The sequence below is a fragment of the Emydura macquarii genome, unplaced genomic scaffold (assembly GCF_026122565.2).
Source record: "Emydura macquarii macquarii isolate MOO-44397 ecotype Brisbane River unplaced genomic scaffold, CSIRO-AGI_Emac_v2 contig_18, whole genome shotgun sequence".
NCBI lineage: Eukaryota > Metazoa > Chordata > Testudines > Chelidae > Emydura > Emydura macquarii.
Window position 1 is genome coordinate 3152826 of NW_027130155.1, and position 20007 is coordinate 3172832.

General features: G+C 41.7%; 1 protein-coding gene across 1 annotated transcript in view; it reads left to right on the top strand.

The window, feature by feature from the left end:
* PLCH1 (phospholipase C eta 1) overlaps window positions 1-20007 on the top strand; it is a 154070-nt gene that overhangs the window by 129788 nt on the left and 4275 nt on the right. Inside the window, exons 15-23 of the mRNA XM_067537397.1 lie at window positions 268-365; window positions 6295-6474; window positions 6571-6678; window positions 7628-7752; window positions 8217-8301; window positions 12436-12582; window positions 13083-13162; window positions 15110-15169; window positions 15650-16010. Of these exons, the coding sequence (XP_067393498.1) occupies window positions 268-365; window positions 6295-6474; window positions 6571-6678; window positions 7628-7752; window positions 8217-8301; window positions 12436-12582; window positions 13083-13162; window positions 15110-15169; window positions 15650-16010 (1244 nt within the window). The remainder of the gene's footprint in view (window positions 1-267; window positions 366-6294; window positions 6475-6570; window positions 6679-7627; window positions 7753-8216; window positions 8302-12435; window positions 12583-13082; window positions 13163-15109; window positions 15170-15649; window positions 16011-20007) is intronic.

Consider the following 20007-nt stretch of genomic DNA (forward strand, 5'->3'; position numbering starts at 1 on the left):
AGAGAGAGAGAAATAGGGGTTTAGAATGAACTATAATCTTAGAGATTGCCCAAAATCCTGTTTAGCAAGCCTGTTATTTAAACTTGTCTTTCAGTTAGGAAATAGCTATAGTTAGTATAGCATCAATAGATGTAACAGTGCCCAACTCTGAATGAATTTTTTGGTGAGCTGTGGAAAGGACAGAATTACAGAGAAGAGATTTAAATATTTTTTTAATAATTAAAATAAAAATCCACTTTATTTTTAATATATACTACTACTCAACAGGTTGGGCCGTCGGAGAAAAACCATGAAGTTGTGCCGTGATCTTTCTGATTTAGTGGTGTACACAAACTCTGTGGCAGCCCAAGATATAGTAGATGATGGTAAGACTGTGGATGTAGATTTTACTTATATAAGTGTTGTTTCACTTAATTATATATTTTGATTGGATACATGCCTGGGGTCTTAAGTTTCCTCTATTTGCAGAAAAATTTTAAAAGTTGACCAAGTATCTCATCAGTTCTTGTCACCTATCTTTATCTGTGGAGAAAGGTAGCATAACAGCTTCCTTTTCTTCCCCAAGGAAATGTGCCTTCCCATTTTTCTCCAGTTTCCTTGTGAGTTTCATAATTTAGTAATGTTCCCCCTGCATGATTCTGGGAATGCAGACTCTTCCAGGAAGACCTTTCATGGTTTCACTATATTATGAGATTTGTCTTAGCTTTTATCATAACAGTATACTACTATTATTTAATATTAATATTATGGTAGAGCCCAGAGGCCAGTTGGGATCAGGACTCCATTTTGCTAGGTGCTATATATATGTACACATGGTCCTTGCTCCAAAGAGTTTATTGTTGTTTCACTAGACAAGGTAAAATGGAAATTGACAGGGCTGAGATGGAATTTGAAGAGCAAATAGCCAAAGATGTAAAAACAAACATGAAATTCTATGTGTATATCAGAAACAGGACCCTTGTGCGGGGATATATGGGAATGCTGGACAACTAGTGAGTAATTGCAGCAATTTAGGATAAAGGCATTGTAGGGAAGCTCAGGCCAAGAAATCCAAAAGTGACTAGTCATTCTGGGTGAATTTTGGGTCCAATTTTCAGAACTTGAATGCTCAGCATCTTCTGAAAATTAGGCCCCTTAAGAGTTTCTCATGTTGTGCATCTTCACCTAGAATACTGTGCTTAGTTCTGGTCACCATATCCCAGAAAAGAGAGAGACGAAATAGAGGGGTACAGAGGAGCGTGACAGAAATGCTCATAGGAAAGATTTCTGCATTAAAAAAAGATTGAAAAGATTAGGTCTCTTTAGAGAGAAGATGAATAAAAGGAGATGAATAAGATTGATGTAGAGGTGGTAGACTGGTTGCTGCAATTTACCCTTTCACATAACACAAGGACTAGGGTACATTTGATGAAACTAAAAGATAATATGTGAAAACTGATTAAAGAAAATACTTCTTCATGCACTACCTAATAAACTAAAGGATCTCATTGCCACAATATGTCATTGAGGCCAAGAATTTAGTAGCATTTTTACAAGGATTAGATGTTCATATGAGTAAGAACATTCACAGTTTCAACAGTAGGCTAAACATTTTTATAGGGAAACTAAACCTTCATGATTCAGAGTACAAGACAACAACGAACTAAGAGGGCTTGGAAGAAACTTGTCTTATGAACAGATTATTCCACAATCACCACTACAGCCTTTTGGCACCTTCTTCTGAAGTATCTGGTACTGGGCACGGTCAGAGACAGGACACTGGATTTGATGGATCATAGGCCTAGTTTTTTAGATCAGCTTCTCAGTTCCTAAGTACTGAAAATGAATACTTGTTCTTCTTCAAGTGTTTGCTCATGTCCATTCCACATTAGCTGTGTGTGCGCGCCACATGCACTAGTGCTGGAAATTGTTCCCCTACTGGTATCCATACAGCTGGCTATAGCACCTCTGGGGTCATGTGCTTATGCACCGATATATAGGTGCTGCCGGCTCCCCTCCCTCTCATTGCCTGGGACAGTGCTGGAATGTTCTCTTGCTACTGCACGCTCTTCCAACTCTAGTGGTTTTTCTCACAGTTTCATAATGTAAATAGTTCAGTTACTTGTTATTAAGTATTAGTGCATTTAGAGATAGTGTAGGTTAACAAGTGCGGCCTAGGGACAGGGCATGCCCCAGTCTCTGGGCTTTAAACCATGCGCTTCGTGTAAGAAGCCTGTGCCAGTTAATGACACACACTAGAGCTGCCTGAAGTATTTGGGAGAGGCTCATGTGCAAGAAAGGTGTAGAATCTGTAAACAGTTCAGACCTCGCACCAAGAAAGATCGGGACACCAGACTGAAAGCGCTCCTGATGGAGTTGGCACTTAGACCGGCATCAGAACCGAGCCGATCAGATTCAGTGCTGAATACATCGACTTTGGTGCAGAGCAACCCCCAGTACTGACTTCCTTCCAGCAATGGTCAACATCTCTGGCACTGAAGAAAAGACCAAAGAAGATGCATACTGAAGGGGGGTGCTCACCGACACTAAAGAAGGATAAGAAAGGGGTGAGAGATTAGGCAAGACCCATGTCAGGCTGCCTGTCCCCACCGGACCTTGTGGTGTCCTCGCCCATCTGGGTTTGGAGCCCTACTCTGGACAGACCACTGACTCCTGGGAGTGGCAAGGGGCCCCAGCAACTTACAGTGCTGACTACCCCGGAGGCATTCCAAGCAGGAAAGGACCTCTTGGCAATCCCCATGCTCCCGATACCTCAGGATGGGAGGCCTCCACACTGGGATGAGATGTCAGCATTAATGACCACGGGACCATCCAGAGGCAAGCCTGCAATGAGACCCCCGCAACAATCCCTGACTTCGAGGCATCGGTCTCCACCCAGCTAGCGGTCACTGGTCCCTGGAGCCGCACCGTGGGAGGTTGGGCTCTCATCACCAGTCTCTGGACTTATGGTGCTGGTTCTTAGAACGACGGCACCGGTCTCTGGAACATCACTGGTCCCTGAATTCCCGACACAGATCCCTGGAATCCCACCACTGGTCACCAAGCCCATACAGAAAGCCTAAAAATAAGCTGATTACTAGAGACGCGGTACCCAGGCTCCTGACACCTCCCCCCAGCACCAAAGCATCGACATTTTCAGCACAGCAGGGAGAGGCAAGTGGCATCGGCATCTCTGTGACATCCCCAGGGAACAGCTCCATGCCAGCGCTGGTTTAGGGGACTGCTAGATCTGTCAGTGGCCTTCCTTTGGACACTCCCAACCCTTTCGGACTTCATTTCATAGGACCATATCTGACTGCTTCACCCGAACCTAGGCTTCCTGCACCTGACGGTGTGGATGCTCCGAGGCTAAGCCTAGAAGAACGGGCCTGCTCCTCACAGGTCCAGCAGGTCCTGCTGGGAAGCAGAAAACCTTCACTGAAGCGGCATACCTAGCCAAGTGGAAACACTTCACCTGCTGGGCATATCATTGGACTATCTCCCCAACCAAATCACCCATCCAAGCCATTTTGGATTACCTCCACCTAAACCAAAACAAGGGTTGGCCTTGTCATCAATTAAGGTACGCCTAGCAGCCATATCAGCTTTTCTCCCCTCTATACAGGGCAGAACGGTCTTTTCGCATAAGATGCCATACAGATTTCTCAAAGGCCTGGAGAGGCTCTTTCCACCAGCACAGGATCCAATTCCTCAATGGGACCTCAACCTGGTCCTATCCAGGCTCACTAGGCCCCCCTTTTAGTCCTTGGCATCCTGCTCTCTTATGCACCTATCCTGGAAAGTTGCATTCTTGGTGGCAATTTCTTCGGCGAAGCGAGTCTCAGAGATCAAGGCCCTGACCTCTGAATCCCCTTACACGGTGTTTTACAAGGACAAGGTTCAGTTATGCCCTCATCCAGCATTCCTACCAAAGGTGATATTACAATTCCACATCAACCAAGCTATTTTTCTACCAGTCTTCTTCCTGAAGCCCCACTTGAACGAGGAAAGGCGTCTCTATACTTTTGATGTCAGGAGAGCTCTGTTGTTCTACATGACAGGACTAAGCCTTTCCACAAATCCATGCAACTCTTCATTGCAGTTGCTGAACAGATGAAAGGGCTGCCACTGTCATCCCAGAGAATAAGGTCCTGGATCACCGCCTGCATCCAAGCCTGCTACGAGCAGGCGAGGGTTATGCCTCCAGCTTCACTGATGACCCACTCTACGAGTGCCCAGATGTCATCAGAGGCCTTCCTGGCCTAAGTCCCGATACAAGACTTGGTCCTCGGTTCATACCTTCACAACTCATTACTCCGTTACTCAGCAGTCCCGAGACGATGTGGGCTTTGGAAGGGCGGTGTTGCAAACAACACGTCCATGAACTCCTGCTCACCTCCAGAGATACTGCTGATGAGTCACCTAATGTAGAATGGACATGAGCAAGCACTCGAAGAAGAAGGTTACTGACCTTCGTAACTGTTGTTCTTCAAGATGTGTTGCTCATGTCTATTCCACAATCCACTCGCATTCCCCTCAGTTGGAGTTCCGGCAAAAAGGAACTGAGAGGGAGAGGAGTCGGCAGTGCCCTATATAGCAGCGCATAAGCGTGCAACCCCAGAATATGGTAGAATCAGCCCTACAGATATCAGTAGGGGAAGAATTTCTGGCACCAGTGCATGTGGTGCACACATGCACCTAATATGGAATGGACATGGGTAACATCTCGAAATACAACACTTACGAAGGTCAGTAACCGTTCTCTCTTTTAAAGGAATATAAATGCTTTTATATTAGCTGCAAACATTTCTTAATTTCTGTAGAAATTTTTACTTCCTTTTTCAGCACTCCCAGAATAGTAATACAAGCAAAGACAAATAGTGCCACTGAGCAGCTTTCTATATCTGAAAGTGACAGATACCACTCAGGGGCACTGTTTAATTAGAGTATCTGTCTCTTTATATGGAAGATCAAAAAACAAATTCAAGTGCAAGGGTTGTTTCTTCTGCTTTTAAAAAAATGCTCTGCAGAGAATTATGAACCTACATTCAAAAGCATTTCAGCCATAGGACAATCTATATAAAAGAATGCCAGACAATGTCTAGTGACTTAGGGAAAGGTGAGATTCAAGGTAATGTTTTAGGGCCCAAATGACCCTTCCTTGGAGAACCCAAGCTTTCATGCAAACATTTCCTCTAGTGGAATGAATTTAGAGTTCTGTGGATTGCGTAGGAGTTCCTCTCCCATGGATCTGGTGGATCCACAGGGAAGAGCATCCCAGATCCACAGTGGAAGGAGATGACCTTCTGTGGGGCTGAGCTGATCATTCTGTCCCCCTGGATACAAGGTTTCAGCTAGGTTTTAGCCATGCTGCTATTGTCTGAGTCCCCTGAAGCTTCTCAGCAAAGTTCTGGCTGGGGCTTTCCAGGATATGATGCATTTTCAATTAGCATGTGCTCCTGCCTCATTTTTTACAAAAGTCTGGAAACCTGGAGGCCAAGTAAGGGACAGGCCTGCAAAGGGAGGTTGGTGTCTTGGTCCATTCCCTCTCATTCCAGCCCTTGCCCAAATCCTTGAAGAGGAAAGACCTAGTGCAACACACTTGGAGGTGAGGTAGGGCAAGGTTAAAGAAAGAGTACAAAAACAAGGCAGTGCTATTCTTAGGTCTATGTAGCCTATGTGGTCAAATTATGTCTATCCTTCCAGGGGCTCCACAATCTTTATACAAAAATCCAGCCTGCCAGCCAAAGTTCCATTCCTGATTCCACATCCATGTTCTTGTCTGACTCCAGTTCTAGCAAGACATGGCAGAGCCTGAATTCCCTAACTTCTTCTTTGGTCCTTGCTTGGAAGATTGAACTTCACCCAGCTTTTCTGGTCCATACAGTGATTTATGGAGTGATGGGGTGTGTGGAAGAGGATTGTCAAAGCCTGAGGGGGTTTGAAGGCTGTCAGGAGGTAGCTGAAGGATGACATGGGTATATAGAGGTAGGATGAGGGAAAACCTGGTCATAGGTATAGAAAGGGTTTGTTCATTATACAACAGCCTTATTAAAGTCAATACAGTTTAGGAATATTGCCTAATGGGAATTAGCAGCTATACTATATATCTTTTCCACTTGATCTCCAGCTGTAAGAGTAAAACATGCATATGAAATGATGATAATCTATCTGTGTGAATCTGAACTAACTCCACTGATGTCAGTCCAAATTACTCTAGATTTACACCAGTGTAACTGAGCTGTGAATTTAGCAATTTGTCTCACAGTTGTTGTTCTTTTTTTTTCTTTTTTTTTTTAAACTATAAATGTATAGGGACTATGGGAAATGTGTTATCATTCAGTGAAACAAGGGCCCACCAGGTAGTGCAGCAGAAGTCTGAGCAGTTTATGCTTTACAACCAGAAACAGCTCACCAGAATCTATCCATCTGCATATCGGATTGACTCCAGCAATTTCAACCCCATACCATACTGGAATGCTGGTTGCCAGCTGGGTAGGTGTTTTATTTATGTAATGTTTGCTCGTGGGTTTTATGTTAACTGCAAGTTATAGTTACACTTATCAATGATTCTTAAATCTAATTCAACAGTGGCACTAAACTACCAATCTGATGGGCGCATGATGCAGGTAAATCAAGCAAAATTCAGGATGAATGGCAACTGCGGATATGTCCTCAAACCTCAGCAGATGTGCAAAGGTAACGCCACACTACACATTTATTACCATAATATCGATTATCTTAGAAAATGGCTTTGCGGTCAGAGTTCCATTATTTTGCATTTAGAGCTAAATCTCTAGACTAAAACATGGAATTAAAAGAAGACCTTGTGTAAGAGCCTTATGACACATTTATAAAATAATTAACTTAGTTTGCATCTAGCTTTTTAAATGATTGATGAAAGGCAAATTTGCAATATTTTCTATCTTCAAAAAATGACTGCCAGCTTTCTGAACATATCCTAATATGATCCCTGAGAGTTAATCTAGGTAAATTATTAGCACCCAGTCTTGTGATATGCTGGGTCCCTCCTACAAAGTGTAGAACAGTGTGAGCAACTTGGGAGGTGAAGTGGGCCTGATCTGACTATCACAGAAATCAATGGGAGTCCTTGAATTTCTAGAGACGAAGTCAGTGATTTTTGTGCTCATGCAGTTCTGAGGGATTTTCGTTTTGGTCTTGCACACCATTTTAAAATCACATTATTTCTTTGAGCCAGATTAACACTGGAACTGGTAGGATCGTTCTTGTAAAATGGGGCTGAGCCTATGTAGTTAGAGGGCCTTGAATGAGCCCTCTGCATCAGGGCGAATGTCACTCTTAGAAATGAAGTTATAGGCAGGAGGCCCAGTCCAGCAAACCCTGACTCCCAGGAGGAGTCCTTATTTCCTTGAAGTCAATAGAACTCTTGTGAACCGAGTTGAGTAAAGTTTGGAAGGAAGTAGAACTGTCAGTACCTAAATACTCTCACACATCAGCCTCATTCACTGCTTACACAGCTGAATTTTGGCCACAAAAATGTTATGTGACTATATGATGATATTTATTCTATCCATTCGGGATGGTAGAAGTTCTCTTTTTTCCTCCTCCTCTATAGGATTTCTAACATTAAGGGTTTTATTTTTTCTCACTCTCTGCAAACCTTTAGGTACATTCAGCCCTTATTCTGGTGATCCCCTTCCTGCCAACCCTAAAAAGCAGCTTATTCTCAAAGTCATCAGTGGGCAGCAACTACCTAAACCTCCAGATTCAGTGTTAGGAGACAGAGGAGAGGTAAAGTAGTTTTGAGTGATACTAAATATTTTTTTCCACTCTCACTGTCATAGATAGGCCTGGGAGTGCCATGGCACGTTTGTGCTAAAGAGAGTTTTTCTTCTAAATTAGAGTATGAAAGTAATTTTCAGATGTTCAGGATTTGCACATTAGATCTGGATTTTTCCCCACAATCCCTGAACTCTACATATTCTGCTGATTACTCTTTCTTCAGCTGTAGCACTGCTCTGAAAGTTTATCCTACCTAATGTCATATGTCCCAGTGTCATAAAGCAGCAGTGATGAAACCTACATCATCCTGGTGTTTACTGTGGCATTTCCCATAATCACACTGCTGAGAAAATCACACTAAGCAGTGGTTTTAGCATTCAAATGTATATTTATGTTGAGAGTTTAATAGAAAATTATCCTTTATATATAACAATGAGTTGCTTTTAAATTGTTGTTTGCTTTTATTTAAATAGATAATAGATCCTTTTGTTGAGGTGGAAATTATTGGGTTACCTGTAGATTGCTGTAAAGACCAGACCAGAGTGGTTGATGACAATGGTAAGACAATGTAACCTACTTCCTCTTTTCTATAGTAAATTATTGAATAATTATGAATGACTAAAGGTACACAGAATAATGCACCAGAGACACAAAGAGTGATGAGTGTAGTATTTTTGGTCACACTTTATATTAAAAAAATATGTATCAATAGTTTATAAACAGTTAATAAACAGGTCAAAAAGTTGTTCAAAAGTAGGGCATCTCACTATCTATAAAAGCTTTTATTGTTGTATTTTGAACCATCTATAAAACATATTCCTCATGTCTATAATATGCTTATAACATCTATTAATCATTTATTAATCCATTAAAATGTACTCAATATGAAGTGTGACCAAATGTCAAATAATCAAAAAGACATTACCAAACCAATGCAGAGGAGAGCGGTGGAATGGTGGGGTGACAATTGCTGACCTAGTAGACCCTGCAGGGATTGCATGGACTTTTTTCTTATTTAGTTTAAACCCCACCTACACGGGGTTTTTAATCATTTTAAGAAATGGTGTTTTCTTAACATCAGTTCTAACAAAATCAGCCTCAGCTGGCCATTGCTGATATGGTTTGGACAAAAGAGTGTTAGAAGCTGCTTTTGCTGACACTGTGTTTAACCCAAACTTCTTAAAAGAGTAAAAAAAGTCCATTTGACAGCAAAGTTGAGTATCCGTGCTTACACATGCTAATATGGTTTGGTCAACCAATGTGAATGGCGTCAAACTATATTGTAATCCAGGCTGCTAAGTAATACAGTTTTCCAGGTATGGTTTGCCATATTCATATCGGCCAGCCAAACCATGTTAGGGACTGGTTAGACTCAGAACTTTTCCACACTTCAATAACAATTGCATTGTGGGACTCAGTTACTTCACTCTTTTGATGGTTAGAAATCTTTGTCTAATTTCAAACCTAAACTTGTTGAAAGCCAGTTTATATCCGTTTGTCCAACATTAGCCCTTAATTTAAATAACTCCTCTCCCTCCCTGGTGTTTGTTCCTTTGATGTATTCATAGAGCGCAATCATATCTCCCCATAGCCTTCATTTTGTTAGGCTAAACTAGTCAAGCTCCTTAAGTTTCCTCTTCTAAGGCAGATTCTCCATTCCTCTGATCCTCCCAGTAGCCTCTCTCTGCATCTATTTCAGTTTGAATTCATCTTTCTTAAATATGGGAGACCAGAATTGCGTGCAATATTCCAGATGAGGTCTCCCTAGTGCCTTGTACAATGATAATAACACTTCCCTGTCTCTACTGAAAATATGTTGCCTGATGCATCCTACAACCACGTTAGCATTTTTCATGGCCACATCACATTGGTGGCTCATAGTCATCCTGTGGTCAATCAATATACTCAGGTCTCTCTCCTCCTCTGTCATTTCCAACTGATAAATCCCCAGTTTGTAGCGAAAATTTTTGTTGCTGGTCTCTAAGTGCATGACCTTGCATTATTAAATTTCATCCCATTTCTATAACTCCAATTTTCAAGGTTGTCCAAATCTCCTTGTATGATATTCCGGTCTTTCTCCATTTTAGTATGTCCCTGATGAGTTTGGGAATTACCTTCTAGTGATAGATAACGGTGAAATTTCTTTGCTGATTTTTTGGCCGGGTCTGCAGCTTTTGATAGTATTGACTGTATTAAATTATTGTTGAATTGTTCCTGCCATGCACCTAAGGATAGGAGGAGGCTAGCACAGAGCTATTCTGCCAGCTCTGCTCTTGCCAGGGAGCCCCTTTATGTAAAGGATATTTCCTGAGGCTGTTTTCTCCCCCTTTATGGCCCTTTTACCCCACCAAAGCTACATAGAGGCAACAGGGCAGGCATGGGAGTCAGGCCCTGAATGTTTTAGTCTTTTCTGCTACATCCATGTGTGATTCCCTCCCAATTGATTATTGAATTATACTCTTAGGGACAGATTTTGTCATCCTCACCTCATGTTAAGTAATGCTGTAGTAAAACCTTGCTATGCTGCGAGTCCCATTGAACATTAACTCTGATATTAAAACACAATACAGTCTCTGACTGGTGAAGATACCCATAGTGATTACAATGGCGCAATTTGTAGGGTAAGTTATAATCCAGCATGTGTAAGGGATGGCAGGATCTGGTCTTTAATTAGTCAGTTAATTTAGTCAGAAAGAGCATGGTATGACGTATTCAAGCCACAGTCCCTGTACAGTGAAGCTGGAGAATGGGCTGGAATCCCCTAGCTAGAGACAAGAGAAGAAAACAGGGCTGAACCTTCAATTCTTAACAAGAGTCCTGGGAAGAGAGGAGGAGTGAGTAATAATTGAACTTCTCACAGTAGAATCATGCAAACAGCAGCATGACAAAAGCTGCCAGTAGGTAAGAGGACACCCAACACCAGTGCCAAGACAAACAAAATGGTCAAGAAAAATTCTGTGTCTGCAGCCAGCTATATCAGTCAGATACTGTATTAATTTTTTTCACATTAGTGTTAGAAATAACTACAAAGCTTGATAGCACATGAAACCAAGTGATTGTCTTTTGATGAATGATATAACTTTGGATCTTCAGCTTTAAAATTCTGTTTTCTAGGCAAAAATTGCTGGAGTGGGAAAAATAAGATAGATAATGGAGAGATTGAGAAGGGACAATGCCTTTCTCATAATATCTCCCCTTTTCCTTGACTCTGCTTATGTCTCCTTTATGTAGAAGTTCCTAGTACCTATCATACACGCATGCATGGGTTATACAAGTAATGAGAAACAAAACAAAAACAAACTATGCCACAGACAGCCTCTCTGCCACATCAGCCCCCATGGGACATAAGGCTAACAACAGAATGAAACAGCCTGGGAGATGTGGCTGTCAATTCTCATGGATGACAATGATCCCTGGAGACATGCAGAGATAGTTCGTGAACATCTTGGCCCATGTGTGCTTGACCTGTCACACTAGTCACAGAGCAGTCTGCCCTACCATGCTGCCACAGGCAGACTCTCTGCCAGATGCCCAGTCCAGACCCTTTCTGTTGTTTGTAAAAGCTGCCAGAGAGATACCACTCATTTTTCTGCATATGGATCTCTCAAACAGCTGCACAAGCATATCATAGTGCTGCATTTTGCATTGTAATTGACACAGACTGCATTAGTGGCTATTCTCCTGACTCCATTCCCTGGGCTTAACACATATGTAGTGTCGCTGCACCAATTCTGCCATGACCACCCCTCGCCCGCTCCCACCCATTCGGTGCTAACAGTCAATCCACGGCCTGACCTTATTAGGGTATGCCTATGCGATCAGCTGTGCCTTCGGCTCCCACGTCATATATGGGAAACAAAATTTAACTGACCCTGGGAAACGAAACTTAACAGCAAGCAGGAAACAAAACCTATTGCAAGTATCCCCCGGCTAATCTGGTGCTGGCACGAAGCCTATAAAAGGGGTCTTGTCCAAGCCCCTGGCAGAGAGCCTTCCCGAACTACCAGCCTGATCACCTGGTCCGGACTCTCCCGCTCCCATGTCCCCCTCCCCGAGCGCAAATCGTTTGTTAGCCGGCTGAGTTCGAGTTTTTGCATTTATTATGCTGTGTCCCTTTCTCGTCTGGGTGGTAAGGAGTTAATTATCAGCCCGTGTTCTTCAGCTAGCTGCCTGTAACATTCCTTCGTATCAGTCTGTGACTCGCAGTTAACTGTCTGTTGTCTCTTTAAAATCAGTCTGTGTCTTGCAGTTAACTGTCTGTTTAGCATTCCATCATATTAGCTTGTGTATTGTAGTTAACTGTTTGTTTAAATGTGTATAAATAGTTAAAATTCTATATTATTTCTGTTGTCTTATAATAAAATCCAGTTAATTACTAACCAACTCATTATTAACTCTCGGGGATCATTAACCTGTCAGAACATATAGCTCAACTGCCAGGTAGCAGCCACAAAGCAAAGCTCCCAGTTAGGGAATGGAAATAGCTATGTTGCAGCTTCTTCATTTATTTGTCTACAGATAACTATCAGGTATTCTAGATCTTACTTTTCATGGGAAATAATGTACATTCACTTGTGTATCAGGTCTATTTGAATGGCTGTTTCCCTTACCTCTTGTTGTGTTTCACAGATAATGACATCAACATCAGCTGCTGCTGTACTTTTCTGACTTTCTATTTTGTTTGTCCCATAGGATTTAACCCTGTTTGGGAGGAAACTCTCACTTTTAGCATCCACATGCCTGAAATAGCTTTGGTTCGGTTTCTTGTTTGGGACCATGATCCTATTGGTCGAGATTTCGTTGGACAAAGAACTGTGGCCTTCAGCAGTCTTGTGCCTGGTTAGTTCTACTCATTGACTTGACTTGGATATTTAGTTGAAAATAGGAAGAAGGATAATTTTGTAGTTAAAGCATAGAACTGAGAGTCAGAACACGTGGGTTCTATGCCCAGCTCTTCCACAGACTCTCTGTGTGACCTTAGGCAAGTTGTTTAATATCTCATGGGGGGAATCCTCAAAGCTACCTCTGGGATTTAGATGCCCAGTTCCATGGGCTTGAAAGTCTCAGCCTGTGTGTGTGTCACCTCACCTGTACAATGGAGACAAATACTTCTTTACCTCACTAGGGGGTTGTAGAGCTAAACCCAATGTTTGTGAAGCCCTTTAAGATGCTCAGATAGAAGATGTTATGGAAGAGGACCATATTATTAAACATAATTGCTTAGAGTTACTGTATATGTAATATATAGTTGCAAAAGACTTTCTATGGACAGCCTTTGCTAACTGTACATAAAATACATACTGCTGATTCTTTGTTACATTGTTTTCTCATTTTACTAGGCTATCGTCATGTGTATTTAGAGGGATTGACAGAAGCCTCCATATTTGTTCATATAACAATCAATGAAATCTATGGAAAGGTAGGTATATATGGGACCATAAATACTTTACAAATGTTTCAGTTTCATACTGCAGACAACAGTGGGTTAAGATGCATTAGCATAACCTCATAGAACTAACGTGGGCTCTGACTGATTCCTACCATTTTGGAACATGACGTTTTTCATCTTGGATCACTCCAGTGGTCTATTAAATCTAGTGCCTTGCTTCTGGCTTCAGAGGCAACCTAACACTTCAGAGAAAAGCGAAGTATACAAAACAGCAACAACAAAAGACAGAGCCTGATTCTCCACTACTCTGCACGTTATGTCATCATTTACACCAGTGCAATTTCACTCCCTTAACCCATATGTAAATGACTGCACAAAGTACAGGGTGATGGAGAATAAGGCCTGTAATGTACAATTTTCTTCCTGACCCTTGCAGAAGATCACTTTAACCTCAAAGTAATATCATTAACACAATCATAACATGAATAACTGTGAATGCTCTTATTATTGTCACCTAATATTCATTTCTCATCTCAGTGCAGTAAGTAATTGTCAAGAGCTGTATTCACACCATTACTTCTGGGTATTTAATAAGATATTTTTAAACTCCAATTTTACTTCTCAACCATTTAAGTCTTAGCGTGTAAAGTGTTGTTGCTTTTCTGCAACGTTTCAAAAGATGAAAAATTTTAAAACTTCTTCAAGTTTTAAAATGAAAGCAGAAGCTCAGTGTATTACTTATTATTTCAGCCTTAGCTGCCTCTGTTCAATAGTTTACAGGAGGTTTTCAAGTTACTATAAATGGCAGGTTAAAAAGATTACCAGAAGTGAGGCATAGAGAAGATAACCAAAATAGAGCAGAGTGCCAAAGACAAAAAGGACCTTCATTTCAGTGACTATATTTTGATTTATTTTTTTAAGGAGTGTGTAAAGAGGAATCAGGTAGCTCAGAGTTTTTCGCTCTGCTCAGAGCAGATCTAAACAACCAGATGGCGAAACCAACACCACCATCATGTTGTCTGCACTAGAGCTCCTACAGTTGCTCTAACCAGCAGATCTGCACCAGCATTAGCATCAGTGGGAACATTTGAGGGGAGAAGGCGAGTTTAGACAAGGTCTAGGACACCAGTTTTAACACAATCCAGATCAATAGTGACTGAATGTTGTGACTATTTCATGAACATTCTACTCTACATTAAATGACTTGGCGATTTCAGTCCAGATTCATGTGTACAGGTGTTCATCCCACAATTGGCACCATGGTCTCAGCATGTACATGGGATTGAATTACTTGCTCTCACCTCTGGAAGTGGTCCCTTCAATAAAGGGTGGAGGCCATTGCAGAGGAACTTGCCTTGACACTGCCTGGGCTGTATCTGTTCTGTGGAAACACAGAGATCTTCAGTCACAAAAATGATCCATATGTCATCTTTCACCAACACTAAATCCATCTTAAAAGAAAATTAAAAGGACTGAAGAAAATGTATAGGAGCTCCCAGGGTCTGTAGATATCCACATGCACAAGTGAATACAAGTGAAATCCCATGTCACTGAAAAGACAGGGATTGCTATTTGGCTCACACACTCTTCAGAGAGGACATAGTGAAGAAAAAAGTAAATTTCCGAGTAACTTCTTAGTATAACTGGGGTGAATGATAACACTAGGAGAGGATTTAAAAAACACCCCTTGAGATTTCAGCCCTTCTGTATAATTTTATCCATCCGTCAAGTGCTTACTTTAATGATGGATCATATAGTTTTTTGTAGAAGATATATTTAAAACCTGGATTTACTTTCCATACTCCGTATAACTGAGGATATCTGATGTGTCTATCTGAAGGAGATTGGTGTAAGACTAATAATCCATTTTAAATGATTTATTATAGAAAATTACTTACACCAACTATCTATCTTGTTTGCTTGTATCACAGCCTTGAAAATGTTAGCCAAATATGTTTGCATTTGTTTCCCTTTCAGTGGAGTCCTTTAATCCTCAATCCCAGTTATACTATATTGCACTTTCTAGGAGCAACTAAGGTAGTCTTCATTAGCATGCACTTTGCACTTGCTGGGCACAGGTTTTTTTTAACAGTTTCCAGTCGCATGATGTACTATAACTACCATATCACTTCGTTCTTCATTAAGATTCTGAAATATTTTAATGTTGCTTTGATGAGGTCCATGTCATAAAACTCCACATTAATGGGTAGCCTGTCACTACAGAGCATTTCTTACAGTCTTGTCAGCTCTGATTAGGAAACTTCTAGTAAAGCTCCACAGTAATTATGGCAGGCTGCCTTCCTAATGAGGGGGAAGTCGTACATGCATGAATTCATGGTGACCTATGCTGATTGTTTCCTGGTCTGAATATATGTGAATTGATTGGTGTGAATTTTTGCTTTGCTTTTGCTTTGATGTTGCATTCATGATTCACAAGTATGTATACAACAGCAGTTTAAAACACAGCGCTACGTAACAGGCTGAATTTAAAGACGGTGGTTGTTTTCTTGTTTTCAGAACAGGCAGTTGATAGGACTCAGAGGGTTGTTTAACAAGAACCCCAAACACAATTCTGCTGAAAACAATGGGCATTATGTGCGGAAACGATCAATTGGTGATCGAATTCTCCGACGCACGGCCAGTGCTCCAGCAAAAGGCAGAAAGAAGAGCAAAATGGGCTTTCAGGAAGCTACAGAAATTAAAGACTGTACCTCTGAGTCAACAGACGTGAAAGACAAGGAAGGAATTATAAGGCGTACAACCAGGAGTTTGCAAGCACGTCCTGCTTCTATGCCAGTTGACAAATTCCTTCTGGTGGGGTTGCCTTCATCGGAAGGTGAAACGATTAAAGACACCAAACGAAAAGAAAATACCTCTGGTAAGATGCTTCCCATGTGGCTTTTAGTGCAGGAACTTTAAAACTGTGTTATTAAGCTCAGTCCTGCAATCCTCATGTGATTAGTAGTTCCATTTAACTCACATGAATAAGGACTGCAGATCAAGCCCAAGAGGATGTAAAATGACTGCTATGCTTATCAAAGTGATATGCAATAAAACTATCACTTGCATTTTTAAACTTCTTCCTGTACCCCGACAAGTGAAACCAAAGAAAAGTTTCCTTTCCCCAGATTATGCAAATGGTTCACAATATTGTCCCCAGATTTGCTTAAAGAACACCGGTCAAGTTTCTTTTCATAATTAAAAAAGTTAGTTTATTAGCAGTTCTTTTTAAAAGTGTCCTTTAGAAGCTTGAAGATAGAATCCACATCCTTGCCAAAATTGTTTTTTCCTCACTCATTTTCAAGCTCTGGGCGTAACTGTGAGTTTACTCATGAGAGCAAGGGGCTGGCATTGTGTATTTATTTTTTTTTCAAGGGAAAAAAAGCAGGAAGCATTTGTTTTGGAGACAATGTATATAAACAAAAACATGGACTTTGCAAATGGGAAAAGTAGGTAAAATTTTAGATCTAAGAACCTTGACATTGTTCTTTAAAATTAACTCTACAAAATTAAAAGACTGGATTATACTGGGAAAAGGCTGGGTGGGGCTGGAATCTTGGTTATTTTTATATTCCTAGATTAAAATATAAATGTTCACATGCAGTCTGGTTTGATTCTTGAAGTTACTCAGAACAAAACTATTTTAGATCCATTGGGCCTGAGTTTGGTATCTGATACATTGGGGTGAATCCAGTGGACTCAATGGAGTTACTTTGGGTTAAAACCTGTGTAAATGAAATGCAGACCCAGCTCGGTGTGCCAAATGGTCGATATACAGGAGCATCTGAACGGTTCTAGAAAGCCTGTAATTTTGTGGCATTGGTGTATGAGACATATTTGTTCCTGATCCTGACCTCTCACCCAGTTTGAAACATCTGAGCTGCACTTATCTTTCTGCAAATACTCCATTCCAACACCTCCATGAGGCTCCGGGGCTTGGCCTTGCCCCCTGCACCCTTGCTCCAGGTTCTCTGATTTTAGCAGTGCAAAGCAGCAGTTCAGTGCTCCTGTCTTACCCACTGCAGGCCCCTCCATGCCGTTCCAGTAATATAAAAGGGCTGTTCACCCAGCAGAAACGGCCACTCCCGGAGTAAGGGGTTTTCTCAGAGAGTGCAGAGCTGCCAGCATTCTCTACATCCATTTCCTTTTCAGTTCTTGACACAGGAAGTATGTTGGGAGCATGTCTGTGGCACGAGGCATGGCTAGAGTGCGTCTGCATTCTGGTTATTCTTGGCTGTGGAATGGCATGCTACAGAGCCACTGCAGCCATTTTTAAATTAGAAGAGGCTTAGCCAGGCTCCTGGCAAGGGCAAGACTATGGCCTTGAGCCATCTTTGCCCTGCATCCCTGCATTCTTGGAAGGAACAGAATCCAGGCCCTACCTTTTAAAAGCTGATTTTGGGGGAGCAGTGGGCAAAATGAAAATGAAGTTGGTCATTCCCCTTTATTCTTCCTTTAAAGCAGTCATTAGACAGGAATGGGAAAGTCCCACTAAAGGATAAAACTTAATTAGCAAGCCCTGAAATTCTGCAAGGTCCTAGAATTCAAAGATTCCCTCTTCATCTGCCATAAGGCTGATGCAGTGTGGGCATCCTTGGTAGAGGGTGTGGTAATTCCTGCAGAAAAGGATTTCTTCCTAAAGACTCTGTAGGCAGCAAGATAGAAGACACCCATTCAAAGCTTCTTCAGTGTTCTGAAGACTTCACTGGCAACCACATCCTGTGCTAGAGACTCGGTGATCTGGTGTGGTCCTCATAAATGGGCCACATCACAAAAGTGAATAAGCTAAGTTATCAGCAGATAGATAGCACAGAATGGTCCCTGAACCAAGCTGATGTCCAGGGAGCGAGACCACCTGCAAAGAGACCTATTCACATTCAGCCAGGACACAAAGGTGAGGGTGTTCTTCACCAGGGAACCAGATTCACTGGGAAAAGACTCTCTGGCACACAAATGACTAAATCAACTTATCTCCGCTCTATCCTTCTTCCAGAACTAGGAAGAGTGATTCAGAAGTTTTAAAAGGAGAAAGCCACAGGCATTCCAATCACCCTTAATTTGCTAAGGCAGCTGTGGATCTGAGATGTAGCAGAGTTGTTGCACAGGCAGGATGCATTCCATGTTCCAGCAGGCAGGATCTCCTGTCTTGTGACCCATTTCTGTATCTCTGTCCAGATTACTGAACCACCCAGTTTGGGTAGTGAATGGAAAGCCTTAAATAAGATGAAATACTCCACCAAAGACTCTCTTATCTTTGTGCAAGTCTTCCACCCTCTTGGCCTATATAAGAATTTGGACAAAACTCCTACTGGCATCAGGATGGATCAGCCCCAAAACCAGTCAGTCCAGGCCTTCTGGATTTCTGCTAAATGGCCTAGATTTGGGCCTAAGTCCTCCCACGATCATACCTCATGTTGCATTGTTAAAATGTGTCAAACACAGACTCTTTCAGTGTTGTGAGAGATCACCTGAGCCAGACGGCAGCACATCTGGTTTTTTGAATCTGGGACCTGACCACAGTGCTACAAGTGTCATCCTTGTGAAACGATCTTATCCAGTTCCTTTTATTTTCTTTCCATAAAGACATGCTCCCTGGTCACAATCACATCTCTGCTCTTGAAAGACACTGAACTTACTGTGTCTTCCGTGAGGACTTACTGTATATCCAGGGTCATACTCCAGAATAATTCACAACTAAGTTTAACTATTCCTTCCCTATTGAATAAGGAGTAATTCTTCCTTGGTTTCTCCCAAAGTCTCAGTGACCAGAAGATAAAGCATAGAACATGCTGGATGCAAAAAGAGTAATTAAAATGTATCTTAGCAGAACTGATCTTGTGAGGGAAACATCATCTTTATTAGTTTCCTTCCACTCTAAATGGTTGGACCTGAAGGTCTCCTAAGCCCCCATAGCTAAGTAGATGAACTGTGGCATCACCAAAGTATATTCAGCCACAGATAGATTCATTCCATAAGGGATCAGAGTCCATTCAACATGTTCTGTGGTGGCCGGTGGGACAAAGGGCATTAATCACCACAGAGGAAATCTGTGATGCTGTCACAATCTGACCATCCATCAATACATTTAATAAAACACTAACGGCTTGACCTCATTCCTCTGGTTAGAAACAGCCTTTGCTGGGAAGGTGCTCAGGTCAGTGGTCCCAAAATAGGCTCAGACTACTAATTTACAGAAAGGGGAGCATTTTTCTAATGTCCTACTTATTTTTCCCTCCCTACTAATTTCCCATATTGATCATTGCTTCCCAGATGCCTTGCACTGGGGGGAAGGTCAAGATGCAGAATGGAAAAGGTGTGCCTTGACCATTTCCTTTCTGGCACTGATCTCCTTTCAGTCTGCCTCACCCAAAGTAAGTTACTTAGGTATCTTTACAGTGGCCTCTTCAGGGTCCATGTACATAGCTGACATAATTGAATAAGGCATTACTGTTAAGAAGTTACAGTCAATCTGCGAATAAGGATCTCATGTGTCCATATAGCCTTGGAAGTACTTATTTTGAGCACGGATGGAAGTGGTGTGGCAAAGACACACGTGACACATGGTATTTGCAGAGAAAGAGGTGCAGCCCAAATTTTTCAGACTGGAGGGGAGGTCAGTCCCAGAAAGGAAATAATTGAGTTACAAATTGTCCATATTTTACTACAGTAAGCAACAAACAGCAGGTTGCTAAACTAAACTCAACAAAGGCCTGTCGCTGCAACATATTATGGCTAAATTAATTTTCATTGACTTAATCGGAATTATACCAAAGTTGAATTTGGCCTTGTATATTTTGCTGTGTTCTCTGTAGAAAGAAATCAAATACGGATCAGTTCAATCAGTATGTGGAGAGCCTTTCAACTCAATGTTCTTG